Here is a 16527-nt window from a genome sequence, read left to right on the forward strand (position 1 = left end):
TTTGCTGATATCCTATTAGAAAGGAGATGGGGAGGTGGAATCTGACCATTTTTTTCTTGTAGAGCCAGTCTGTTACGATTTGCATGCAGATAGATTTGAAACAGTGGTGAGTTTAGGGTGAGGATCATTTCTAGGTGTCATTTAAGACTGTTTGTCCTGGGGCTGGGGATTTAGCTCAGCGGCAGAAGTACCTGCCTTGCAAGTGTGTGGTCATAATGAGAGTTCGGTCCCCGGTACCGATAAAAAAAAAAGAAAGACAAGAAAAAAAGAAAAAGAGTGTTTGTTCTTTATCTATGGGCAACCACAAACTAGGATAATTTAGAAAATTGCAAGAAATTCTTACTATATTTTTGTTCTGGTCTCTAGTGGGTTATCAAACACACACCCTAATTCCATCAGACTTAGTCTAATGAGACCTAAAGAAATAATTCTGTAAGGTAATCTGCTTGTGCTCAAATGCTGTGTCCTCAGTAAAGCCTCAGCCCAGGTCCTCAGTGATGTCCTTTATGTAATTTATTACTTCATTGTGCATTGCCCTTGGCTAATTATCTGATAGCCTTAAATCCTGTCCTCTTAACTAGGTTATGGACTGCTCAAAAGCAGAGAATAAGCCTCAGGTGTTTCCCCTCTGTACCTCAAGGCTCTGAGCATACAGCTCAAAGAGAATGGTGCTGTTAGCTGAGTGCCCATAAAGTAGAAGAGAGAAGCCTCGGTACAGGGAGTGAGGGAACAGGCCACCACTTTGTCCTGCCTGTTTAGGGTAGCAGTGGCCTCACTGTTCTTACTGAAGGGAAATTGACCCCAAAGCAAAACAAGCCAAGGAAGGCTAAAGCGTAAGCAACAAAGCTCACAGTGATGGTTCTGAACACAGCATTTAGGCATCTTGCCTTTTACCAGGCCCTGTAACACCTTGCATTCTATCACATAGAAACTTGTTTTCTTGTTTTTTCATGTGTGTTTGCTTGTTTTTGAGACAGGGTTTCGCTGTGTGATTCAGTGTGGCCCTGCATTTACCATGTAGCCCAGGCTGGCCTCGAATTTGTAGCAATCTGCCTCCACCTTGCAGTTGCTGAGATTACAGGTGTGCACCACCACACCTGGCTGGAACTGTTATTTTCTTTATTTCACCAGAAAAAAGCAGACATGGAGATCACAGTAGAATGCCCAACAGTGAAAGCAAGAACAGAGTCGGAAAACAAACAAAGCACAGAAAGCAGAAATACGCAGGGTACGCAAGGACCATGACTTGATGTTCTGGGGTATTTTAAAAATATGTTTGTTTATTTATTTATGTTTATTTAGGAATAGCAGATGAACTCAGGAACTTTGCACTGAGTTACATCTCTAGCCTGCCTCCATTTGAGACAGGACCTTGCTCAGTTACCCATTGGTTCATCCTACCTCAGCCGCTCGGAGTGCTGAGGTTTCAGGCACATGTCACCACACCCAGCTTTTTGGGATTGTCTCATTGGTGATGAATTGACTGAAATTTCTAAGTAGAGTTTCAAAAGAAAACAGTAATAACTGGTTATCAGTATACTTTCAAAATACTTTAAAAGAAAGGAAGATTTTTTTTGAGCTAAATAACCTGGAAATCTCTATGTGAATTCTTTAGACTCCTACTGCCTTCTTTAGTTTGGATCTTATAACTGTTCTAAACTCATTCTTCTTTGGAAATTCTGTCAGATTTCCTACTACATGGATCATATTGTTTGAAAATAAAGACAGTTTTACTTCTTTCATTCCATCTGAAAGCCATTCATCTGTTTTTCTTGTGTTCTGGCATTAGTTAGAAATCTCAATTAGAAACAAAGCTTTTAAGCCAGGCATGGTGGCCCGCTCTTGTAATCCCAGCTCTTGAGAGGCTGAGGCAGAAGGATTGTTGCAAGTTGAAGAGCAACCTGTGCTACCCCAAGGCCAGGCTGCACTACATAAGAAACTCTGTCTCAAAAAGACAAAAAAAGAAAAGAAAAGAAGAAACAAAGCTTTTGTAAGTAAGGAGAGGAAGAGGGGTTGAAGGGACAGTAAAAAAATGGGGAGGGGGAATGAAGTTATATCATGTACATGTACAAATTCCTTATAATGAATATGGCCACTACATATACTTAAAATGTATCAATAAACTATTTATTTATTTATTTGCCTTTTTGAGACTGGGCTTCTCTGTGTAGTTCAGGTGAGCCTCAAACTCAGTGGTCCTCCTCCTACCTCAGCTTCCTGCCTCAGCCTCCTGAGTGCTGGAATTACAGTGCTCCTTTGGCCTCACTCAGCCTCTCAAGTGTTTGGTTTCCTCTGTGGTGTCCCCCCTTCCCCTCCTGAAGTGTCCTGGGCTCAATCCTTGGTTCTCTTCTCTTTGTGGACTCTCTCTCTCACTGATTTCATCCAGCTTCTTGGTTTTAAAGCCCATCTTTATGCCACAGTTCCACACTGTCATCTGTACCCAGAAACAGGCCTATGTACCTTGCTATCTATTCAACCGCTCCATTCATCTAAAATACTCAAACCTAACTGTTGATCTAGACTCCCCAATGCTGCTCCACCCTGGGTCTTCCCAGTCTCGGTGATCCTTTTCAGCGGCCCAGGCCCAGGAGTTCATCTGTATCTTCATAGTATATCCAGAATTCACCTTGCATACCCTCCACTGCCATTTCTCAGAACTCTGCAGTCTGTTCCTTGAATTACTATAGTTGCATCTAATTCTCGGCTTTCTCCCTTCCACTTTGCTTCCCTTCATGCTATCCTAGTAGCCCAGCTGGAGTCATACAATTAATGTAAAATATATCAGGTGTCTCACCTAAAGCCAATGAATCCCCACTGTGGCAGAGTGGAAGTCAAATTGTCACTCTGACTAACATAATCCTGGTGGGTGGCGTGCCCCTGTGTTCTGCACTCTCTCACCTCCGGTTCCTCAGGGAGCCATCCCACAATCTCCTTGCTGCCTGGGCCTCATACAAACAAACCCCTTCCTGGCTGTTTTTGCACTGTTTTGCACATCATTTAATTGTTAATGCAATTCATTGTTGATGCTCCTTTCACTAGAATGTAAATTCTGTAATAAGAATTTTCGTTTCTTTTGTTTATTGATGTTTCAAAACTAACCAGAATAGCACCTGGCTCCTTGTAAGGCTGACAGACAGAGCTGTAGTTCAAAGCAGAGTATGTCTTGCCAAGCTTGGTGGCATATACCTGTGATCACAGCACTTAGGAGGCTGGGGCGAGCGGAAGACCAACTTGGGCTACCTACATAGTTCAAGACAAACCTAAACTATATAGTGAAACCCTGTCTCAAAACACAAAACAAACAATTCCATTTGACCCAGGTATTCCCCGGCTAGGTTATTTCCCCTGATGACATCATATTGCAGTGATTCATGCATGCCTGTGGTTATAGTAGTATAATTCATAATAGTTAAATCTTATAGGCAGCCTATATATCTATCAGATGAATGGATAAATGAAATGTAGTCTTACATACAATAGAGTATTGCCCTGCCATAAAGAAGGATAAACTTGAGGCATTTATAGGAAAATGGATGCACCTTAAGGCCATAATAATTTCTTGTGTGTGTATGTGTGTGATTTTTTTTGAAACAGGATCTCAGTAGATAACCGAGGATCTCAGTAGATAACTCAGGCTGGCCTTGAATTGATTATGTAGCCCTGGCTGGCCTTGAACCTACAGCAATCCTGCCTCAGTGTCCCGCATGCTGGGATTACAGGTGTGCACCACCATGTCTAGCCTAATTTTCTAATAAAATGCTTTGTTATACCAATTGAAATTGCTCTGTGGACCAAGAAAGGTCTAAGTTTGCATCTTGGCTTGACCATAATTTCTGTTGTGAGTTGCATAGCTCAGGCTTTCCCTTCTCCCCTTTCCTCTCTCCCTTCTTTCTCTGTCATCTCAGTACCTCTCTCTCTCTCTTTCCCTCTCTCTCTCTCTGTCTCTCTCTCTCTGTCTCTCTGTCTCTGTCTCTCTCTCTCTCTCTCTCTCTCTCTCTCTCTCTCTGTCTCTCTCTGTCTGTCTGTCTCTCTCTCTCTTTCTCACTCTCTCTGTCTCTTGTGCTGGGAGATTACACCCAAGGCCTTCAGACTGAGCACTGAGCTACATCCCCAGTACTTTTTATTTTTTTATTTTGAGGCAGAGTCTTGCAGAATCATGAAGTTACCCAGCTTGTGCTCAAACTCACGGTATTCCTCCCTCAGCCTACCAGAGTGCTGGGATTATAGTGTTGTGCCGCCATGCCCAGCCAGACAGATTTTCTTAATTCTAACCAAAATCCTTACCTGTAAAATGGGCGTAATATCCCCCTTTAGAATTATTATGAAACTTAAGTCAATGAAATGTAAGTAACTGACATGAGATGGATGTTAAAGAATTAGAATCCATTTAAGTCCTCAAGTCCCCTTTAGCCATACCACTAAACACACACACACAACTGTGCAGTGCAGGTACAGGGTACATCCATATAATTCTAACTACCCAGAAAGTTGAGGCAGGAGGACCACAAATTTGAAGCCAGCCTGGACAACTTAGGAAGACTGTCTCAAAATAAAAAGGATTGGGGGTGCGAGTCCATAGTAGAACACTTGGCTACCATATGAGACTCCAGGTTCGGTCCCCGATACCACAAAAGCAAAGCAAAGCAAAGCAAAGGAAAAAAAATTGAACTGATGCCATTAAAGTCACTGCGTAATGTTTCATTTCTAAGAAAACACTAAACCTATCCAATCTTCTTATTGCTTTACCTAAGGAACTACATTATTCTTGGTTTTCTTATAAATTAGTGCTGTGACATACAGGGGATTTTTTTTTCTGGGTCTGTGGTTTTTTTCCCTTCTAACATAGTTCTGCCACATTGTCCTATAATACTTGTATGTCATATGAGAGGAAAGGTGGTCCAGAGCCTCATGTGAAATGAACGCAGAGGATGGGAGTGTGGGGCGATGGTTCCTCTTTCCCCCTGACTGTGTGAGCTCCATGAAGCAAGGGCCATGTCGTTCAGCATCTCCAGCAGCTGGCTTAGATCTGGCCTGGAGTAGATGTTTTCCTGTGGTGGACTGTGTGTGAAAGAGTGGAGAATCTTAACTGGAGAAGAAACACACGGGTCTCGGATTTACTCCTGCAGGTCTCTGGTCTTTGCAGTGAGTTTATTCAACACTAGTCGATCACCCTAAAGGTATAAAATGTATGCTTTGGAAACGAAGAAAAACCTGAGCCCTTAGAAGCATTCATAATAAGCAGCCAAAAGCGAGGCAGAGCCCTGAACACAGCCAATCCTCTCTACACACCAGTCCTCAAGCCACTGAGGCCCAAAAACCAGTTAAGCAGTGTACTCAGCTACAGTCACACAGTGAGACTGGACTGCTTCGAAACTTGTCAAGATTGGGTACATTTTGACATGAAAATTTTGTCGTGTAAGCTAGAACTTGTCTGTGTTGATTGCCTTTTCAGGCAAAACAGTTTGTCTGGTACTCATCCTTTTTGGTACCTGTTACACCTCTTAGAACCAGTTAATGAAGACCAAGGTACAACTGTATGTTTCTTGGTTTCCAGCAATGAACTGTAATGATTCTTCTGGTGTTAGCAGAGGCAGAGAAGGGGGAGGGGACAGGACATCTCTGCTTAAAGGAAAGAGAAAGACCTACAGTGCTACAAACAGGCGGGGCAGATTCAAGAAGCAAGAATGGGGGACCCAGGCAGCTCTGGCTGAAAGCATGTGACCGGGCTTTGCAGGAGCCCCCGAGAAGGAACTCTAACCCTGGCTGAGGAGGCATTAGCTGGTTGGCTGACAGCAGTAGGAAATGGTGGCTTGCTGAAGAGACAATAAAACACTGTCCAGAGGCTCGGAACAGGGAGTTTGGTGCCTTTAGTGCGGCCGAGCTTCAAGGGTGTGGATGACAGATCAGGTGGAACCAAGAAAGCTACAGTGCTGAAAAAAAATAAACATGAAGAGTCTGACTTTCAGGCCTCATCATGACTCTAGTCAGCAGCATTTCTCAGATGTCTTCCCATCTCCTGAACCTCACAAAGATTTTTTTTTTTTTTTTTTTTTTTTTTGAGGCAGGATCTCGCTCTGCAGTTTAAGCTGGCCTTGAACTCACTTTGTCGCCCACACCGACCTCAAAGTGATCCTCCTGCCACAGCTTCCTGAGTGCTGGGATCATGGCATGCACTACCGCATGTGGCTAAAGGAGATGTTTGCAAGACCTTAACCACCCAGACAAGAAGTATAGGCAGATCCCAGATTCAGCCTCCCGGCCTCTGTAAGCAGCCAGGGCAACCCTGTGAAAGGTGGCCACAGTTAAGGCAGATGGACTGAAAGGTTTGGCCCAGACAGGACACTGTAGCCAGGAAAGCCACAGCCGGAAGCAGGAAGCCCCATCTTGCCCTGCCCCTAGGAAGTTACCTGTGACGCCATCTTCCCGCCCCTGGGAATTTACATATGGCGCCAAACCTAGGACCAATGGGCTACCTGTGTATCCCTAATGCCCGCCTTAGGTTCCACCCCAAACCGAGGTTATTTACAGGCCCCCACGCCACGTGTCCGCCGGAGAGATCGCCGGACGCCAGCGGTGGGGTGCCGGTCATCTCTCTCCGTGTTCTCAGAATAAAGGCCGCTTTTTATTTTATATTTCTCATCTTTTGTTAATATTTTTCATCTTTTGGAAATAACTCTATCATGGACTTCTCTAAGACTCCAAAGAGAAGACAGTCCTATCACCTCTATTTAAGGGCAGTTTCTTGATTTGTAGCGCTGAAGGTTTTCTGGAGCAAAATTCAACAGAAATCAAATCTGTAACCGTTTTAATCTTATCCTGCCAGAGTATTTTCTGTGTGTGCATTTTTTCAAGAGTGCTAAAATATATTTGTATAAATGTTTCAGGTGCACATAGGTGGCAGATAGAGAAAGAACTAGTTGAGGAAATAACCATGTTGATCCCTCTTCTTGATTCCTACCCCCACCCCCGAAACTGCCCTCATGTTAGGAGGGAACAAATCTGTTGGTTTTAAGCTTTGTTTTTGAGACTTTATAGCCTTGAACTCACTATGTAGCCAGGCTGGCCTCAAACTGACAGTCCTGCCTCAGCCTCCCCATTCTCTGCTTGTGTATTGGTTTGGCCAGCAGTAGATGTGTATCCACAGAAATTCATGGACTGATAACCCTTTTTGACACCAAGTATAAACATTGAAAGGAACATTCTTTTACTGAAGCGGAGACCATTAGCTGGGAGTGCCCTTCTTTCTCACAGTCTTATTTCAGGTAGAACAAGCTCCTTCAGAAGACTCATTTTCTCACAGGTTGCTTCTATTTGACAGGTTCTTCTTTCTCTCTGTTTTTCTAGGCTGTTCAGCTTGACCCTGAAGAAGCTCGTTATGCTGAAAGAAATGGATAAAGATCTTAACTCTGTGGTCATTGCCGTGAAGCTGCAGGTGAGCTGAGCAGTGCGTTCAGGGCCTGGGAAGCTGGATAGCCGTTTCTCCGCTCTTGGGGCTCTCTCCTCACTGCACACGCACAGAGCCATCTTGGAGCAATAATTGAGCTCTCAAAACGTGCAGGCTCCCAGTTCTGCCTCTTAGTTACGGCACTTGGTTTCTTTACATTTCACTTGCTTTGTCAGAACAGAAATGGTTCTTCCTTCCCTGATTCCACAGCAGGATCAGTGAGATACATGCTAAAGTGTGTTTTAACTGCTCAACAGTTTCTATTGGTGGCCAGTATCAGTTTCAGTCTTAATGGTAGGAAATACTTTTTTTTTTTAAGAGAATAAAACCAAACAAAATAAAACAATACAGTTAATCAAAACAAAACAATGAATGTGGTATAGGACTTCAAAACAAGATACGAGGAAATCTACAATGGCTATCATAATGTCCCATTATCTTCCAAATAAGTACCCATACCTTTAGGTACAACAAAACCAAAGAAAACAGAACAGAATAAAACCAATCAAAACAAAACAATGAAAGCAATTCAGGACCTCAAAACAAAACAATAGGGAGACATCAGGGGCTACCATTATGCCTCTTATTGTCTTCAAAGTAGCTTCCCTTACCATCAGACACTATATAGTTAAACAAAACAAAATAGAATAAAATCAATCAAAATAAAGCAATTCAGGGCTTTGAGACCAGATACTAGGAAATCAATAATGGCAACCATAATATGTTTTGTTATCTTTGAAATAACTGTTTATGCCATCAAATATAATAAACATAACAGAGCAAATTAAAACCAGACTAATCAGAATAAGTAAAACAATGCAGGGTTTCAAAACATAGTGATAGATTAATAATGGTCACTGCCTTCCCTTTTAGACATTTCTGCCCTTTTCACTTTCATGATATTTATTGTACATTTTAAATCCCACTAACTCCTTTAGTTGTTTATACTAGGGAAACACAGAATGTTCACCTATGTGATTCTGAACTGTTCCACCCATGAGCATGATCTCAAGTTGTATCCATTCACATACAAGAGCCTCAAGGTTATCTTTCTTCTTAGCTGAGTAGCTTTCTATTGTATAAAAATGCCACCTCTTATATACTATGCAGCTGACAGGCAAGCCACCCTCACTTCTTTCTGGTTCCCTGTCACATAGAGCATTATTCTCTCTTCTTTGGCTTTCAGTATGTGAATCCTCTTTTGAGTTAAATGTGCTTCTTGTATAAAGCATATTGATAGATCTTGTATCCTGACCCACTCTGCCTGTGTTTCTTTTTATTGGTGAATTGAGGCCATCTATATTAATAGTTATGGCCAATATGCATTGGCTCATCTCTGCCATGCTATTTTCCTGCTGTTGGCTGCCTGTTTTCCCCCTCATTCAGTTGTCTTCTCTGCTCTGTGATCCCCCTCTGCAACTGTTCCTAGAACCATGGTCTTTTTTTTAATCTCTCTAGAATGTCCTTCAGCATTCTTTGTAGGGTTGGTTTGATGATCATAAATTCCTTCAGTTGTTCTTTGTCATGGAAGTAGCTTGTTTCTCCCATTAATTTTGAAAGATAGTTTTGCAGGGTACATTAATCGGGGTTGGAAGTTGTTTTCTTTCAGGACTTGAAATAATACTTCACTCCAAGCTCTTTTTAACTTGATGGCTTGTGTTGAGAAATCTGTTGTGATTCTGATGAGTTTTCCTTTATAAGTGATCTGTTCCTTTTCTCTTAACAGCTTTTAATATTCTGATATTGTGTTGAATTTTTGAAATCTTGATTGTTATATTTCTGGGTGCTGATTTATTTTGATTTTGACTAGCTGGAGTTCTATATGCCTCACTTACCTGAATATCATGTCCTTTTCCCAAGTTTGGGAAGTTTTCTGCTATTCCTTCTGTAAATAGAATTTTAATGTCACTTGTGTTGACCCCTGCTTTTTCTTTTTTTTTTTTTTTTTTGTCTTTTTCGGTACCAGGGATCGAACTCAGGACTGCCTGCTTGCAAGGCAGGCGCTTATGCCGCTGAGCCAAATCCCCAGCCCCGACCCCTGCTTTTTCATTAACACCTATTATTCTCAAGTTATTTTGCTTTGTGTCATCTTTGCAGTCATTGAATTGTTATCATTGAATTGTTATTTCCTGGTTCCTTGTTATTTTTAAGCGACCTCGCCATTCACAATCACAAGCAGCAAACCTGTCTTCAAGGTCTGAAAGTCTACAGTTTCTTCCAAGTGGTTTTGCCAGCTTTCAATGGAGTTTTTAATTTTCTGGATATCCCTTTGAATCTGTTTCATGCATTCTGAATCTTTTTATATTGTTCATTCACGATTTCCCTCATTTTCCTATGCTCTATTTTTTTTAATCTATGTCTTCTTTAGAGGTGCTTAGCAGTTCTTTTATTATGTTTTTCATTTCGTCTTTTACCTGAGATAGTATTTCTGTTCGAATTTCTTTTAAAGCCTCATGAAGTAGTTTCTTTACTTCAGTTGCCATCACTTCAGAAACTTCAGACTCCGGATCACTTTCCCGTTTACATCTCCTGGACTTGCTCTGCTTGGGTTGGAGGCCAGAGACTTCCTTTTGCTTCTTCATCTTGACATACTCGTGGGTTCTTCCGAACAAGTGGGTAGTGAGGTCCCAGGCATTTCCTGCATTGGCTATAATTTCTCTGAAGCGTGACTGGTTCTCCTGGACAGTGCTGGCTATGGGTAGCTGATGGTGGCCATTGGGTACACTGGTTGCAGGGCTGGCTGCTGCTTTTGCCTGCCTGTGCTGGCTACCGGCGGTAGGAAGCCTCCATGATAGTTGAAGTGCGCACGGGGCCAGGACTCTGTGGTAGGAAGTACTTTATAGGCTTTTCATAGGATGGAAAAAATGGGTTATTATTTTAGACTTGGCAATGTTAAAATATACTGAGATATTTTAACTTCTGAGTAATCCTCGAATTTAACCTCTTACACTTGAGTTTAAGAAAATCAAAATGTTTCATAAATGTTTATATTCTTAATTACTCCTGAATTCAGAAAAGGAGAAGGTAAAAAGTAACCTACAGAAGCATTCCGAGTTGGGCATGGTGGCATATGCCTGTAATCCCAGCTCTTGGAAGGCTGAGGCAAGAAGATCACCATGAGTTTGAGGACAGCCTTGGATTACAGAATAAGAGCCTGTCTCAAACAAACAGAACATTCAGGATTTTATCTATTGCCAGCCAGCTACTAAGTGTGTCAGAGCTAGGACTAAGACCAAAGATGTGTAGTTTATGTACTGTTAAACTCTATTCCCTGCCCTTCCTTAACTGATAATCCTTCCTAATGATGACTCCCTGGAATTTGGTGAGATTCCAAATTGCCTCTGTAGGTGTTAAATACTGACTGAATTCTTCATCTTGAGGATGGTATGTTTACTGAACTTTATTCACTAACAACAATAACTGCATGATAACACCATACTAGCCTGAATACTTATTGGCTGCCTCACCTTTATGCAGCAGTTTATTGTTGGCTCAATTAAAATCCGTATCTGTAACAGACATACTATGTAATCATAAAATGAGGTCCTTGAGTCCCTTTCTGGTATAAATCCATCATTTAACATGGTCCTCAAAACTTACAGTGCTTTCAATACTTATGAATTTTGCATGTTCCACCTTACATTCAGTTGCCCTGTTCATTTTGTGCATAATTCCTCTCTGTGAAATGTTCCCAGACACTCTGGGTTGGAAAAACAAGTGTGGGAAATGATGGGAAATGGCATCTTTTATATTCTGTCCTCCTTTCCTGGTGTTGCCCATATCTAGGTCGCAGGGAGTGTTCTAGTTTTCAGGGAGTGTTTCCTTCGCTAGAGGCCATTGCTTTCCATGCACATACTGTTGGGATAGTTTTCAGTATTCCCTGCTGCTTTTCCCACTCTTGCAATTAAATATTTTTTCACAAAGAAATAATTTCTTTTATTTCCTGATTAAATATTTAGCATTCTATGAAGTTTTAAATTATACCAAAACTATAAATAACTTGAATTCTTTTTATTGTTTTACTTCCAAGGAGCAGAAAGTGATTACAGACATCATCACATTCACTTATGCAATCAACTAGTTATTCACTCATTTAATAGTTTTTGTTTTGTTTTGTTTTGTTTTAATAGTCTATGTGGTTCAGGCTGGCTTTGAACTTAGGGGAGTCCCCCTGCATAGCCTTCTAAGTGCTAGGATTATGGGTGTGTGTCACCATGCCTGCCTTCATTTAATAATATTTATTGAACATCTGTTATGTGCCAGACATTGGCCTAGGCAAAGGAGATACAGCAGTGAACAAAACAGACAAAAACTCCCTGCCTTTAAGGTGCTTTGGGGCTGGGGTGTGGCCCAGTGCTAGAGCACTCACCGGACATGCATAAGTTCTGGGTTCAGTCACCAGCACCACTTAAAAAAAAACAAAACAGTGCTCAACATAAGATCAATAGACCTGAGACCCTAAGATATTTTTCAGAAGGTACAGGAGCCCAGAAGTATTTTTACAGTAATGTTGTGGTATTATTTGCCTTTTTCCCTGTGTTCACATTTGTTTTAAAGGTACACAAGCAACAGAAGGTAAGGCTCCAGGCACCAAAGCCCAAATGCCCCAGAACATACCAGCGGTCATTACACTGTCAACCACCTGTGCTGGTCAGCTTTCTATCATTATGACAAAATAACTGAGGCAGTGGGGCCAGAGGTATAGTTCAGCAGTGTGGCACCTGCCTGGCAAGCGCGAGGTCCTGAGTTCAATTCCCAGTTCTGGGGGAAAAAAAAGAATAACTGAGACAACCAAATTAAAAGTAGGAAAGGTTGATTTCAGCTCATGAGTCCAGCTTTTCTCTTTTTTTCTCTATTTTTTTTTTATTTTAAAGGGGGTAAAATTAAACACAACAAAACAGAACAAAATAGGGCATAAGAAAGCAAGGTTAAGAGATACAAATTTCAAAGCTAGGCGACCTGAGATCTTCACTATCTATCATTGTCTCTTGTTTTCTTCCAAATAGTTGTCCATGTCTTCGCCTACAGAGAATTCATACAAAACAACATAGTATAAAACTGATCCGAACAGAATGAAGAAAGGGTTTTAGGTCTTCAAAACCAGACAACAGGGAAGTCACCAATGGCTGTCGTAGCGTCTTGTTCTCTTCAAAATAGCTGTCCATACTTTCATGTATATTGAAGTTCAACAAAACAAAACAGTCAGTGGGGGAGGGGTTGCTTGGTTTCCCAGCACTCCAGGTCCCAGCATGGCGCGGGTCCCAGTAAACACTGGTGGCTCCAGTCCCAGGCGACCGCAGCCTGCCATGCTCACAGCCACTCACCAGCAAGGGAGGGGTTGCTTCAAGCTGTTTCTTTCTAATGAATTGACCATTTCACTGCCCAAGTTCTGAAATGGCCAACAGACCATAGAAAGACATCTCTTTAGGTTCCTGCTTGAAACCAACAGCATCAGGAAGCTGCTGGCCTTGATTCAGGGCCAGATTACAGCTTTTCTCAATGCTTTGTTTACCATGCTATGTTTATCAAAACTTAGAAATGATCATTAGTACTTCCTACTCTTCATTGATGACCTTTTTTTTTCTGTTAACTGATTCAATTTTTATATATAAATGCAAAAGCCTTGGTTTTATGGCTTAGAATTCTACTTTGCAATTAACTTTTAAGGTGCTATCACTGTTACAGTTTTAGTGTTATGTTGAAGAAGAATAATCTGGAATTATTTTAAAAGGCATTAAAATACTTCTCCTTTCTTCAGCTATGTATCTCCTCAATCTAGTGTTTTTCATACTCAACAAAAATAGGATTTTACAACAAAATGAGTAGAGAAGCAGATATGAGACCCACTTGTCTTCTATTAAGCCACACATTAAAAAGATTTATAAAAATGTAAAACCATGTCATCTTCAGACACCACCATTGGAAATGTTAAATAGCGTAGCCATTTACAAACACAGTCTGTCAGTTCCTGAAAAGGATAAACACAGGCCAGTCATGATGACACACACCTGTAATCTCAGCACTTTGAGAGGCTGAGGCACAAGGATTGTTCAAGCCCAGCCTGGGCAACTTAGTGACAGTGAAATCTTAAAAAATAAAAATCTAAAGAAGGGGAGTGGTAGCTGGGTATATAGTTCAGTGTGAAGACCCTGAATTCACAGTGCTTAGAAGGCTGAGGCAGGAGAATTACTGTGAGTTTGAGTTTAGACTGGGCTACAAAGTGAGTTCAAAGCAAAAGGAAACCCTGTCTCAAAAAAGACAAAAAAAGGGGGGGTGGGCGGGATTCAATTTCCAGTATGGAAAAGGTTTGTTGGGCGGGGGTAGTTACAGAGTTACCTTATAACCTGTAATTCTGTTCCTAGGTATACACCTAAGAGAAACAGAAACACGAAGTCTGGCATACAAATGTTTACAGCAGCATTATTCACAACAGTCTGTATTAGTCACTTTTTTATTGCTGGGACATAATACCTGACACTTGAAACTTGAAGAGAGGTTTATTTTGGTTCATGTTTTTTAGAGAGTTTAGTCCATGAGTGATTGTTTCCAAGGAAAAAACAGCATGGCAGAGGGACAGGGCAGAAGAAAACCGCCTAACCCATAGCAGAGAGAGAAGAGCTAGGGATGAGAATACAGCCTTCCAGGTTATGCTCCAGTGACCCACCTCTAACCGGGCCCCACCTCCTACAAACATGTCAGCTGTAAACTTATCAGTGGACTAATCCATAATGAACATGATGCCCCTGTGATTCAATCACCTTCTAAATACGTAAGACTTTGGGGGGACAGTTCAGAGCTAAACCATAATTTCACACCAGCCCTCAAAAGACTCATGTCGATCTCATTAGGCAGAATGCATTTAGTCCATCTCTTAAGAGTCACCATAGTCCTAACAGGTATAGCATTGCTGAAAAGTTTAAGTCCCAAGGTGGTCTCTGAGATACAAGATAAACTTTTAGTTGTGTGCCCCTATAAAAATAAAGAATAGGGGCTGGGGATTTAGCTCAGCGGCATAAGCACCTGCCTTGCAAGCAGGCAGTCGTGAGTTCGATCCCCGGTACCAAAGAAAAAAGAAGAAAAAAAAATTTGCAAAAAATAAAGAATAAGTACTTCCAACAGACAATGGCACAGGGTTAACATTCCCATTCCAAAAGAAGGGATGGAAAAGAATTGGACCAAAGTAAAACCAAAATCCAGCAGGGTATACATTAAATCCTGTAGCTCCATGCCCAGTACATGGAGCAGATGTGCACTCCAGAGGGCTCAAGCAGCCCCACTCATTAGGCCTTGTTGGTTGCAACCCACATACATGACCTCTCTCATGGGCTGGCTCTACTTCCTGCCTATGGCTGTTTTCGGCAAATGTTCCATGTTGTTGACATCTCTAAGTTCCTGTGGCCTCCACTAGACTTTTGGCTTCATTCTCATAATTTCACACCTTTCCTTCTTGAGGTCACATTGCCTGACCTCTCAGATCTTCCTCTGAAATCTAATGTAGAAGCTACTCTGACCTCATCACTCTTGCCTTCTGCATGCCTATAACACCAGCACCAAATGGATGGTAGCAAGGTGCTGCTAAGGGATCGATGGGCTTCCTTGAACTATGCTTTCAGTGGCCTCTAAATACCTAAATGGATGGACATGGTGAAATAAATCCTGAGGAACCAGTTTTGTTGCAGTCCTTTCTCGAGCAGGAAGTCCAGGGAACTTTCTCTTCAAATGAAAATTTATACTTTTGTATTTTTGAACCTGAAATAAGTGGGGTCTTGCTGATTCCTGACATGCCTTCAAGCCATTCTGGTTGTCCTGATGCAGAGTCCTCAGCTTCTTTTAATACTGATCTTTTTAACAACTATGCTTTCTTGCCGGGCATGGTGACTCATGCCTGTAATCCCAGCACTCAGGAGGCTGAGGCAGGAGGATCATTGCGAGTTCAAGACCAGCCTGGGCTTTGCAGGTACTTCCTTTCTGGTAAAACTTCTGATTTTTTTCTCCTGATTCTCACTATAGATTTGGCTAAAAGCCAGCAGTCCTGTGCCATAGCCTGAACATTTGGCTGCTCTGAAATTTCCTTCATCAGATCAGTTATTTCATCCTGCTTAAATTTGGTCTCACACAAAGTCTTGGGATATGGACAAAAGGTAGACAAATCCTTTGCCAGAATGAAACATGTGTAACCTCTAGTCCAGTTTCCCATAGGTCCTCATTTTCTCCTGAGCGTGGCCTTTACTCTCTACATTCCTGTCAGCATTCTGGTCTTCTAAGCTCTGACCAGTAATACCCATCAAGCACTGCTCACAGCTTGCTAAAACTTTTAGTTTGGATCTCCTAACATTTCCAAAGTCCTCCCTAAATCCAATTCCAGAGGCTTCTGAACTGCAGTGATCAGGTATAGTGACAACAGTACTCTGGTACCACATTTCTGTATTACTTACTTTTGGGGCACACTACATGGTACCCACAACTTTAAGGAGGAGAGGTTTATTTCAGCTCATGGCTTTTAAAGGACTCAGTCCATGGTTGATTGACAGAGGGACAGGGCAGAGGAAAATTGCTTAACTCATGGCACCCAGGAAGCAAAGTAAGAAAGGAGGAACACCCTCTAACCAGGTCCTGTCTCCTAATAGCATATCAGCTATAAATTCTTCAGTGGACTAACCCACTAATGAGTATAGCACCCCATGAACTATTCTTCATCCAAATACGTGAGACTTTTGGGGGACACTTTAGATCTAAACCACAGCACAACCAAAGCCTATCAACTGATGAGTCAATAAATGAAATACGTTATATTCATGAAAAGGTGAAGTACATCCGTGCCACAGCATAGATGAACCTTCAAAACCTTCACATATGTCACAGCTAAAAGGCTGGTGGTGTATTTCAGTGGTGGAGTGTTTACCTAGCATGCACAAGACGCTGTATCAGCCCCCAACAATTAAAATTGTGCATGCGCACACCTTATGCATTTAATAAGTGAAGTGAAAGAAGCCAGTCACAAAAGACCACACAGTATGGTTCGATTTGCGTGAAATGTTCAGAACAGGCAAATCTTAAGAGTATGCAGGTATATTAATGGTTGC

At 41.7% G+C, this 16527-nt stretch overlaps 1 protein-coding gene and 1 non-coding gene across 3 annotated transcripts in view; one reads left to right on the top strand and one right to left on the bottom strand.

The window, feature by feature from the left end:
• The window catches only part of Pacs1 (phosphofurin acidic cluster sorting protein 1), a 161412-nt gene that overhangs the window by 116286 nt on the left and 28599 nt on the right, over positions 1-16527 (top strand). For both annotated transcript variants that reach the window (XM_063227549.1, XM_063227548.1), the window contains exon 2: positions 7345-7432. In XM_063227549.1, coding sequence (XP_063083619.1) covers positions 7345-7432 — 88 coding nt within the window. The remainder of the gene's footprint in view (positions 1-7344; positions 7433-16527) is intronic.
• On the bottom strand, positions 12791-12927 carry LOC111756329 (small nucleolar RNA SNORA2/SNORA34 family). The gene has a single exon (XR_002790820.1). It is a non-coding gene; the product is annotated as a small nucleolar RNA SNORA2/SNORA34 family (small nucleolar RNA).

This window comes from Cavia porcellus, unplaced genomic scaffold (genome assembly GCF_034190915.1).
Source record: "Cavia porcellus strain 051 isolate PalLab524CR breed Dunkin Hartley unplaced genomic scaffold, mCavPor4.1 scaffold_17, whole genome shotgun sequence".
Taxonomy (NCBI): Eukaryota; Metazoa; Chordata; class Mammalia; order Rodentia; family Caviidae; genus Cavia; species Cavia porcellus.